Raw genomic sequence first — 12251 nt, forward strand, 5'->3', positions numbered from 1 at the left:
CTTTTAGATTTCCCTTTTAGGTAATTTTCCGCATTCCAGCATTGGTTGACTTTGTATATAATAACATACAAGAGAATAATAACCTGTCAAATCCAGAAATAAGTCGATGAGGAGATGTTAGGGAGCTTCCTTGGCCCACCGGAAGAACAGCTAAAATCCCGACTTAACCACTTCACCACGATGACGTATTTTTTCTTATACTATCTTTAAAATGAATTAATCAAGCTTCTGGATGGGCTAATGGATTTAATAATGAATAAAATCGTCTGGTGATGGGAAGATTAGAATGCAATGATAGGGAAAATAATGGGTGATGAGTTAGAGAGAGAGAGAGAGAGAGAGAGAGAGAGAGAGAGAGAGAGAGAGAGAGAGAGAGAGAGAGAGAGAGAAAGAGAATCGAAGCTCAATAAGGAGACATTACATTCTATAACAAATCCCAAGTTTTTTTTTTCTTCCTAACCCTCACAACGTCCTAGCAGATAAGAGACACAGAGGGACGTGGGGAGAGAGACCTAAGCCACCTAGCCCTCCAAGCCACCTTCTCCACCCTAATGCCAAGCCAGCGTAAGGGCGAAAATGAAGCCGAAAGGGAGCGGGGTTGGGCTGGGCCTTAGGGAATCCAGTCTGGGGTACCCGGATAATGCATGACCGCCACAGAAAAGACGCGAAAAGAGAAATTGTGTGCTAAAAGTTTCACGTGTCATAACAAGCCCGGGAATAACATATGCCGCCCTGCCTACCTACCCTTACCTCTCTCTCTCTCTAACTTTTCCCCACCGCTCGTACTACTCCCGCTACTACCCTACGCGCCTCTCCATCTCACTGACTCCAAGCGCGAAAGTTGCACAAGAACAAAATGCAGAGAGGCGACTGCTGAACACGATGCCGAAGACCAAAATGATGAGTGAACACGAGGGGAGGGTGAACACGAGAGAAGAGGGCAACAAACTCGCGAAATGGCGATGCTGGGTACTCGAGTGTGGATGGGTTTGTGTCTGGTGTAAGGGGTGGAAGTGTAAAGAGTGGGAGACATGCATGAGTTTGTCCTGTGATCCGTTTTCTGTTAATATGTATAACTCATCTGTTTATTTTTCCATCTCTATCTATCTACCTATTCATCTATCTATCTATCTGTCTATCTATCTATCTATCTGCCTGTCTGTCTGTCTTTCTAACTATCTACTTATTTTTCATCTTCTGTCTTCATCTTTATCTGCCTTTCTCTGTTTATCTATTTATCTACTTCTGTTTATCATTAACTATTTACCTGCCTAGTTACCTATCTAATCTACTTTCCTACCTACCTATCTATCTATCAATGACTCAACCAATCACTCACTCACTCAATCAATCAATCACAAACAACACTCCTCTTCCGCAAACAATATATACAATGAATAATATTACTAGCTGTGGCTGTCCTAAACAAGAATCACATTAATTCTAAAATCAAACCCTTCTCAATAAGCGTCTCTCTCTTCTTGTAAATACGCTCTTTTTCCACTCTTTATTAATTGTACATGCAAAACACGTTTTTTTTTTTTTTTAATTCCTTTTTTCACTTTTCTTTTTATTTTGCAGAATGTTGTAAATTAGTCTCGAAAGATAAGCATTAAAAAAAATCCCGTCAGTAATCAAGGCATTTTTACAGCGTCTCACACTTTTCACGGAGACTCAGATGAATTACAATATTTTTACATTTGTTCCTTCGCCGCCTAATGGTTATTTCTCGATGCTGATGAAGAGAAGTGAGCTGACGAAAAAAAAAAAAAAGGAGGAAAAAAAAGGTAATAATCTTCACCATGAGTTTGATATATATTGGTGATAATTCTCAAAAAATAAAAAAAAGAGGTAATAAGAAGCAAACTGATCAAGTTCATAACTCTATATACACAGGTGTTAATAGTCAATAAATAAATGAAAAACAAATATAAATAAATATGTAAACAAATAAAGAACGTAAATGCATAAATAACTTTAAACGGATTTGTCACTAACAGCAGACAATTAAAAAAAAAATCAAGTACAATAAGAAAAAGGTGAAAAAATAAATAAATAAATCGTCACAGCTCACTCTGATCATACTAGAAATAATTACGTGATAAAATACTTGCCATCTTCACCATCCATTCAATATATATAACGTATACTGCTGAGGAATAGTTAAGAAAAAAAGACATGTTCACCTGCCATTCTAGCACACTCTTGCATTATAAAAAAACACACAATTATTTTTTTCCCACCCAGTTAAATTGGTGAAAAAAAATAATGAAAAATAAAATGAAAAGGTAGCTGCTGGAAAAAAGGACTGTCATTGTCTTCACTATCCACAGCTATGCATTTCATACCATTAATAAAAAAAATATATATATACACGATAATGGGGACGATAATTCTACTCTCCACCCCCAATTCTAAATATTCCAACCAGTATATTTGAATATGGCACGAAAACACTTGGAAAAAAATATCTTCACCAAATACGCTAACCAAAACAGTCTATTGCCTATAATAAATAAATAATTAAATAAACAGATAAATACAAACCAACTGGTGACCACGGGCTGATGGGAGAAATAAAGGCTAAGAATCTTTACCAGTCGAAGCATTTTCGTTACTATCAATAAAAATGACAAACATAATCATCACAAAATTTTACACACTGGTCTTTATCAGTAAAAAAAAAAGTAATCAATCTTTCGGACTATGTTTTTCACTATCAATATAAAACGTAAAAACAAACAAACAAAACACTGGTTATTATCGACTAAAAAAAGAGAGTCATTTTCCAATCAATCTTTTTAAATACACTAGTCACAATAAACTGATCCCTTACCCCTTCCCTCGAACAAATAAATACAATTAACTTCATCACTCGTTCAAAGCACGCTGGTCACTATCATTAAAACACACACACACACACACACACACACACACACACACCACGAATCACAGTCAGCTCAAAAAACGCTGCTCACAAAAAATACATATAATAATCTCCTTTAAGTGCATTTGGTCAGTATCAGAAGTACAGGGCGACACAAAAATCAGCTTAGAATTTCATCTCCTCTGAAATAGTCGAGAAGAACACACCATACAGACCGGTAAGGGTTGATAATAACACACCTTACCTACCCATATATTAAACCGCTCTTAACACCTCGATATATTCCAAGTACAGGTGGCATACAGGTGTCGAAAAATTAACCTCGTGAAAAATCAGTGTCCGAAAATGATAAAAGAAAAAAAAAATCGCTTCAGCATCTTCTTTTTTTTTTTTCCCTCATCGTCTAAGAAAAATAATATTGTTTCTGCATCTTTTTTTTTCCTCAACGTCTAAGGAAAAAATATTGTTTCAGCATAATTTTTTTTTCGTCTCCTAAAAAAAATATAGTTTCGGCATCATTTCTTTTTTCGTCTTTCAAAAAAATATATTCGCATCAGCACCTTTTTTTTTTTTTTTATTCTTCGTCGTCTAAGAAAAAACAAATATCGTTTCAGCATCATTTTTTTTCCTTATGTTTTTTCGCAGACAATTCGCCAGAGAAAATGTGTGTACCTAAAGAGCACAGTTGTTGAAAAAAAAAAATAAAGCTTACGTTTAAAGAAGCTTGTGCGTCCGTAAGAAAAAAAAAGTCAGAAGTGGCTTAAGTCAGGTTTTGCTCTTGGAAGTCTTGAAAAAAAAAAAAGAAAGAAAAAGAAAATGAAAGAAAAAATTATAAGGTCAGTAGGTGGCTGTCACTATTAAGAACTTTAGAATTATCGAAAAAATTGTGATTCTGAGTCAAGAAGAAAAGAATGAGAACTTGTAGTTAATAAATAATAATAATAATAATAATAATAATAATAAAAACGAGGTCCTTCCAGTGAAAGAAAATATTGCCACGATTACTTGTTTATAAATGCTGAGTCACAATGAGTCATCATAAAAGGAAAAATAAATAAGAAAAGAAACAACTCATATTATACTGTCAAAATAACCCCTTCAGTCCAATGACGCTATTTATAATTATATTCTAGCCACCTCAAGACGATTCAACTCATTTTAAGACTTGCCTCTCGTAGTGAAGGGGTAAATCAAAGCCACATCTAACCCCTCCAGCTCCAAAATTTCTCAAACTGAACAAAATCGTCTGGAGATAGCAAGAATATGAAAAAATCGTCATGGAGCTAAGGTAGGTAAATAAAAATAAATAAATAATAATGAATAAAATAAGTGTCTACTAGTCGTCCAGGTGAGAAAAAAAGAAAATTACAGGTAAGTCTCAATTAGTCGTCGAGGGAAAAGGTAAGGTTTGGGAGCCTATCAATAAAGCTCAATAGAATACAGCAAATATACACCTCAATGAAATATAGTCAAAGTCAATATACAATGCAAGTATTATGAGCTTCATTTTGTATATATTAAAAGAGTATATTATATCAAACACTAAATTGATGACGTTACAGTATTAACATTTGTGAATTGAGTCTTAAAGAAAAATATCGACATGGTAAAGTATTCAGAAACATGACATATATATTACAATGATATATACAGGTAAATATAAGAGACAGAGAGAGAGTAATGAAGAAGTGCAATAACGAGAATATCAATGGCAAGAATAACTGTTAGATATGATCAGCTTTTCAGATTTAAAAAAATGAACGTGCAGTTTTTATAAGTTATCATGAAAATTATAACAACAATACACTATAATAAAATAAATATCATCAAGTCTGCACCTTCCACCTAAACAATGGGAATAATAATAATAATAATAATAATAATAATAATAATGACTCCTTCGCTCTTGCCATCTCTCTTCTCGTTATCTGGATCGCTCTTCTGATAACAGGTCACTACTTATCTTCCAGCCTTCCATATCTCACCTCCAGGGTCCAGCCGAATCCACAGAGCTTCCAGACTCGGCCCCAAATATTTCCAGTTACCTTTTAGCGATCCACGTCCTCTTCCAGAATACGTACTTAGCTTCCAGGAAAGGGGCATAGTTTCCAGGAAAATGCTATAGCTTTCAGAATTATAGCTTCCATGAAAGAACTATAGCTTCCAGAACTACAGTACAGCTTCCAGAACTACAGTATAGCTTCCAGAACTACAATATAGCTTCCAGAACTGCAGTATAGCTTCCAGAACTACAATATAGCTTCCAGAACTAAAATATAGCTTCCAGAACTGCAACATAGCTTCCAGAACTACACCATAGCTTCCATGAGAGCTCTATAGCTTCCAGAACTAGCGATCCATGAGACAGTAAAGAAGAAGTGGAGAAAAAGGTCAGAAAAAAAGGAAGGGGACAAAAATAATGATCCATCTCTCTCCTTACCTGGAAAAGCTCGGCCGGCATGTTGAACTGACCCATGGGCGGGGGCGATTTGACCGGAAATCCCGAAGAGGCGCTCACGCTGTCGCCTTTATCGCTGTTCGACTGGAAAGGGCACAAGAGAGAAGGGTGTGTTAGTGGGTGGGAGATAGATAGATAGATAGATACAAGAGAGAGAGAGAGAGAGAGAGAGAGAGAGAGAGAGAGAGAGAGAGAGAGAGAGAGAGAGTGCAGGGCTTTCTCTGTAACTGTATAAAATAGTCTGATTTATGCCTTAATAAATTAGTAAGTAAACAGGACTTGCTTCTCATTTCTCTCTACATTCTTAGTGGCACTGAAGACTACTTAACGCCTCTTCCTCAGCGATTTATTTTACATAGTATACCCTAACACCCGCTTCCATTTTCTTTACACCACCTTAACATCAACATATTTTGCATCAATAAAATAAAACAGAATACTGGAACGTAATGTGAAGAATGAATCGGTAACGAAGAAGTGTTACGAAATCGTCAAAGCCACTTGAACTCCACCATATCTTCGCCACCGCCAGACGATTTTCCTAAGCGTAGTGGGGGTTTGGCAGACATATCACCACGTCCGCATGAGCCTCGTCCCCCAGCCCTTCCCTCGTCCCTGCGCCGCCTACGTTACGAGACAATGCCCTAAAAACAGCTTAATGACAGGCAAGGAAAAGAGCACTGGTTGGTAAGTGGCTTGGCGCGCTGTCTGCCTGTCTGTCTGTCACTCATACACGAACATACGGAAACTGTACACACATATACGCACAAGAACACACACGCAGCCACAATCATCGGGGATCACACACACACACACACACACACACACACACACACACACACACACACACACACACACACAGGGAAGCGAGGCAGAGAGAGAGAGAGAGAGAGAGAGAATGAGTAATTGGCACAGCGAAAAAACCCGCAGCATATGCCTTGTGCAATACGTCTGTGGGACTTATTAAAAAAAGAACCTGAGAGCTCGCCAAATTTGGATCGTGTTCATTATGGCTGCTAACATTATTGCTAGAAGCTCGGTTATCTGCAACCCTGGCAATTGCTTCCGTCACACAGCAATGATAACAATAGTAGCAACAATAACAATAACTACCTCAATAACAGGGATAATAACACCAGCGACAATACTACTACTACTACTACTGTTATTACTACTACTACTACAACTACTATTACTAATAATGATAATACTAACAGTACTCCCCCAAAAAATATATAAGATACTGATAAAGGCTATACATCTTAGACGCAGAGGGAAAGAAGAAGGGAGGAGGAGGAGGAGGAGGAGGAGGAGGAGGATCTAACTCTACATGCTGTGGAGGAGGAGGAGGAGGAGGAGCAGGAGGAGAAGAAGGCGAGGGAAGGAGTGTGTGAGAGATTCTGAAGTCAAGGTTTGAGCATCCGAAAGGGAAAGAGGCACGTAAGGGAAGAACACACTAAAATGACGTCTTGATCAATAACAGGTAAGATGTGAAGCGGAACGGGTAACCCGCGGTGACGATCGGGCCTGCCGGTTCAAAATACTCGTTGAATTAGAGTATCAGTTGCATGCAACAAGTGAGAGAATGAATGCGAGTGAATGAAGTTTGTCTCTTGTTTTCGGGTGACATTCAGATAGATCGGGTAATAAATAATAATAATAATAATAATAATAATAATAATAATAATAATAAAAATAATAAAAGATACAGCCATACCAATTATTAATCAATCGTAGAGAGGAAATGGGTAATCAGCATAGGAATAAAAATTGAAAAACAGAGCATATGCTTCGTGGGATTTATAAAAATAAAATAGATGACAGCCCCTTACAGTCTTAAATCGTGCTCATTATCGCTACTAGCATTACTGCCTGACGGACGGCTCTCTGCAACTCTATCAACTGCATAACTAACTCCCACAACCAAGCATAACAATCCATACCTACTATTTGCATTACTCGTACTGGGACTAGTGTACAGTCGCCCCAAAAAGTGATGGCAAAGTTTCAGATTGTTTGGTCACTCTGTACTGCCAGGCGTTCAATGAAAACAGTGACTATAAGGGCACTCTGACTACTCTGCCGTCACTTCTTGCGGCCACTGTACGTATCTGGACATTAACTCCAGATCCTTTTCGCCACGCTAAGGTCTTTTTTATTTTTTCATACTTTTACACAGTTTAATTTAGTAAAGGGGGATGCCTCTTGTGGTGAAAGAGGTTAATGAAGGCTATATCTTACTCCTCCAGGTAAGAAACGCTCTCCTCAGGTATATTAATATCGGCAGATGTTTGCAAGATAATGAAAGTGAAATGGATGTTAGTAGGGAAGAAAAAGAGATGCTGTTAAAGGGTGGAGGAAGGAGAGAAGAGGAAGGAAGAAAGGAGGGAATGAAGGAAGGAAAAAAACTCGACCCCGTTAGAAAAAGGGAGAGGAAAGGGAGCAGGGAAAGAAGAAGAGATACTGTTAAAAGGAGGAAGAGGAGGAAGGAGAGATGATGAGGAATGCATGGAGAGACTGAAGGAAGGAAGAAAATCGACTCTGTTAGAAGAAGGGAGAGAGGAGGGAAAAGGGAGGCAAGGAGAGAAGAAAAGAGACGCTGCAAGTAGGGAAGGAGGAAGGGAGGAGAAGGGGGAGACGACAATGGTGGGAGACAGAGTAAAGGGAATGAGACGAGAGGAGACATGAGGGTGGAAGAAAGGAGGGAGGAAGGAAGTGAAGTGATGACTAGATGAGGAAAGGGGAGAGGTGAGAGGAAGACGTTGAAATGAGAGTCGGGGAGGTGAAGGGGGGTAAAGGAGAGGGAAAACGGAAGGGATATAAGTGCACAAATGAGGAAAGGGGGAGGGAGGGAGGAACAGGAGGCAGGACTGGGATAGCTGGAGAGAGGAAGAGGAAAGAAGAAAAGGGGAGAGAGAGAGTGAGAAGGGCAGAGAGGGGAGGGATACTTAGGTATGAGACGGAAAGGGAGGTAGGAAGGGGGGGAGGGAAGAGCAGCAGTAGTGAGAGACGAAGGGATGAAGGACATGGAGAGGGGAGGAAGGAGGAGGTAGAGAGGGGGACAGAGGATGTGAAAGAGATGTGAGGGAGACGAAAAGGAAGGAGTGAGAGACGAGAACAAGAGGGAGGAAGAGAGGGGATCGAGGAAGGAGGAGGGGAGGAGAAAAGATGAGGGAACAAGGAGAGGGAAGCAGGAAGGGGCAGGGGAGGGGAAGGGGAGGGGGCAAGGGGAAGGGGAGAGGGGCTTTTAGAGGCGTCCATTACCAGTGTATTAAGTCCGCGCCTATTTTTCCTCGCCATCATCGGCCGTGGAAAACTAAGGCGGTAAACATTGCTCCCACTGACACACGCACTCACTCACACGCACGCACGCACGCGCTCACACGCACGCGCTCACACGCACGGTATGACTTCTACCATATGACACACAAAGATACATGGACTTTACGATTCACGCACTCATACACACGCACTTCATAAAGCAAACACTTCAAAATGCACGCAAAGATCCACTCCACATGATACAGAAAGATATATGGAGTTTATAATTCACGCACCCAGATGCACGCAGTTCCTAATGCACGCAAAGACGCACACACGCTATAATGCACGCAAAGATACACGAGCACTATAACGCACATATTCGCTTTTACACAATCACTACAGTACCGAAAGACGGACTCTATACCGCACGCACTACATACCGCACGCAAAGACGCAAGCACTGTAACAAAATACACACACTCCACTATTCGCGCAAAAATGCACTATCCACACGCGTGCACTCTCATACACACCACACGCAAAATACCCGCACACTCTAATACACGCAAAGATGAAGGCTCTTTAACGAACACAATCGGAAATTTCTCTCTCTCTCTCTCTCTCTCTCTCTCTCTCTCTCTCTCACACACACACACACACACACACACACACACACACACACACACACACACAAATAGCTTATTGGTCACTGTATACAACTGTCTGTTAGAAATACCGGCACGTACATACATACCTACATACATACACGCAGTTTCAGACGCACACTAATTAACAAGATGGGAAGGGCTGTGCACCAAGCGACACACACACACACACACACACACACACACACACACACACACACACACACAAAATAACAAATACTGAGAAAAACGAGCACAATTTCAAACACGCACACGTTCATGCATGCAGATACAGAAGAGCGGCGCCCACACACACACACACACACACACACACACACACACACACACACACATAAAGACACACACACACACACACACACAACAATACATTTTTTATCTATCTACCTCTACCTGTTTTATGTGTCCGATTCTTGCTGCAGGCTGTCTATTTCCTATTTTTTGTGTATCTAGTTCTGAACATAGGTTACATAGCCCGTTTCCGAGGCCCAACAGTCCTACGCGAAATGCACGACCCCAAAGACCTACTCATATCCCCATTTTGGCACCAATACCCACCGTCCACACTGGCTTCATGTCAAGGCTGTGATGGTATTGTATTATCAGCGATGTTTTTATTGAGTGTTGGTGTGTCTCGTGGAAAAAAAAAATAGAGATTGTTTTAACACAATCAAATCACCAAACTGATCAAAGCAGACCATCCATCATCATCGTCATCATCATTATCATCATCCTCAACATCATCATCATTATCTTCACCATCATCATCATCAACATTATCATCATCATCTTCAATATTATCATCATTAAGTGACTTTTTACTTCCGCAGCATCAACTCCTCAACATACCAGCCAAATCAACCACCACCACCATCACCATGACCACCACCTCCATCGTCACCATCATCATTATCAACACAGTCCTCCTCCTCCTCCTCCTCTTCCCCATTATCATCATCATCATCCTCATCATCATCAACCACCAACACCATCGACATTATCACCGTCCTCCTCTTCCTCCTCCTCCTCCTCCTCCTCCTCCTCCTCATCATCATCATCATCATCATCATCATCATCATCATCATCCTTCACCCCAGTTCACCCAGCCGGCCAGTACAGGTAATGCCTCCCTTGAAAACATTACACATTTCACTAATATCCCTCTTTTCCAATACCTAAATACTTCTCCCCATAATTAATGAAAAACAACATAAATATTTCTTCCATAATCACTGAAAAAAATGGAAGGAACGACTTAAAAATTTCTCTCCTCTCTCTCTCCCCTCCCTCTTCCCCCCTCCCCCACCCGCGGATTCCCCCTCCCTCCCCCCCCTTCGAAATCTATAAGCATTAATAAATTTGGCGAGTTTTCCACATTAACCACATATATATCTGAAAACGTGGCTCGGGGTATATGTGTAAAAAATTTTGGTTATTAAAAAAAAAGGAGAAAGAAAATAAAGGTGGGTCAAAGTAGAGAAAAATCCGTCTAATAAAAGTAATAAAATAGCGAGAGGGAGGGAGGGAGGGAGGGAGGGAGGGACGAAGGGAGGGAGGGAGGAGGGTAGGGAACTGAGGGTGAGTGAGAATGACCTTTATGTTCAAGGGAAGTAAAGGTGAATTTGGTAAGTTTTGGGTCTTATTTTCTTTTTTTTTTTACCTTATCTCTCCCTCCACCCTCCTCTCCTCTCTCCTTCACTGTCCTCCTTCATACCTCCATCCTTCTTCCTATTCTTATCTCTATATTTCTTTTATTTTTCTTTTTGCAACGTCATTTCCCTTCTTCAATCTACCCTCATTTTTCTCTTTTTTTGCATCCTTTTCCGTATTCTCATTATGTTTTTTTACCTGTTTATCAACCTTCCATCACTTCCCTCCATCCTCATCTCCTTTTTCATGCCATTGTCTTTTTTTCCTATCTCCGTCTCTCCTTTTCCTCTTATCATTATCCCTTCAGTATTTTATTTTCAATTTCTATTATCGTTTTTTTTTCTATTTTCATCTTTCACTTTCATAACTTTCTCTACATTATAATCTCTTGCATTTTTTTCATCTTCTATCCACAGTGGCTTTCTCTCTCTCTCTCTCCCTCCCTCTCTCTCTCTCTCTCTCTCTCTCTCTCTCTCTCTCTCTCTTATATCTTTTACTGTCTTTCATTCAGTTTTCTTCTACCCAGTCCTCTTTCTCCTACCATTCCTCCAACCCTCTCTTTCCTTCTCCAGTTCTTCACTCCCTCAGCATCATCCTCTCCCTTCTTCATCCCTCCTTCGTCATATCCTCTCCCTTTCAATCTCTATCCCCTTCTTCAAATTCCCCTCGTAATCTGGTTTCCTCCTATTCCTTCATCCTTTTTCTTGTTCCATCCTTTTCTCTTGCTTCTGAGAACGATAAATTGTAAGCGTCTGTTGATGTCAAGACCTGACTATCATTCTGGGCTCGCAAGGTCTGTATAATCTACGTATCTGCGAAATTCTCCCCTCCCTAGATAATGTGCTTCGTCTTCTTTTCCATCCCTTCCATACCTCCTATCCCATGCCATCCCATATCCCTGTTGTTCACTTATGTTCTTCCTCCCATCCCATAATTTTTCTAAGCTGCATGTTGATCCTTCTTACATTTTCCTGCCTACTTCAGATTCAGATTTCGGCTGGAGGGTTTGGAGGGAGAGGAAGGGGATGACTTTACGATGCTATCCTTGTCTTCAACTCACACGATCAGATTTCACGGTCACAGTCTTCTTTTTAACAGCTTCGAAAGGACAAGTAGGTCTGTCTTCTTTTGTACTCCTCCTTACTCCAAACTCCATCTCTCCCATTATCATCTCCTTCTCTTCCTTCCCTTTACCCCCACCACCGTCCCATCATCCCGCACATCCCATCCTTACCCCTCTCCCTTCCTCCCATCCATCTATCCCTCCATTTCACCTCCATACGTTCCCTCCCTCCCTCTTCATCCCTCAACCTCATCTCTTCGTCCCTTC

The 12251-nt window shown here is 40.4% G+C and overlaps 1 protein-coding gene across 1 annotated transcript in view; it reads right to left on the reverse strand.

The window, feature by feature from the left end:
• Positions 1-12251, reverse strand: part of dati (zinc finger protein datilografo) — a 1103308-nt gene that overhangs the window by 460814 nt on the left and 630243 nt on the right. Inside the window, exon 6 of the mRNA XM_080284265.1 lies at positions 5328-5429. Within this exon, the coding sequence (XP_080140391.1) occupies positions 5328-5429 (102 nt within the window). The remainder of the gene's footprint in view (positions 1-5327; positions 5430-12251) is intronic.

The sequence above is a fragment of the Coenobita brevimanus genome, chromosome 101, assembly GCF_032717465.1.
Source record: "Coenobita brevimanus isolate Jiangsu-jjx chromosome 101, ASM3271746v2, whole genome shotgun sequence".
In the NCBI taxonomy this organism is placed as follows: Eukaryota; Metazoa; Arthropoda; class Malacostraca; order Decapoda; family Coenobitidae; genus Coenobita; species Coenobita brevimanus.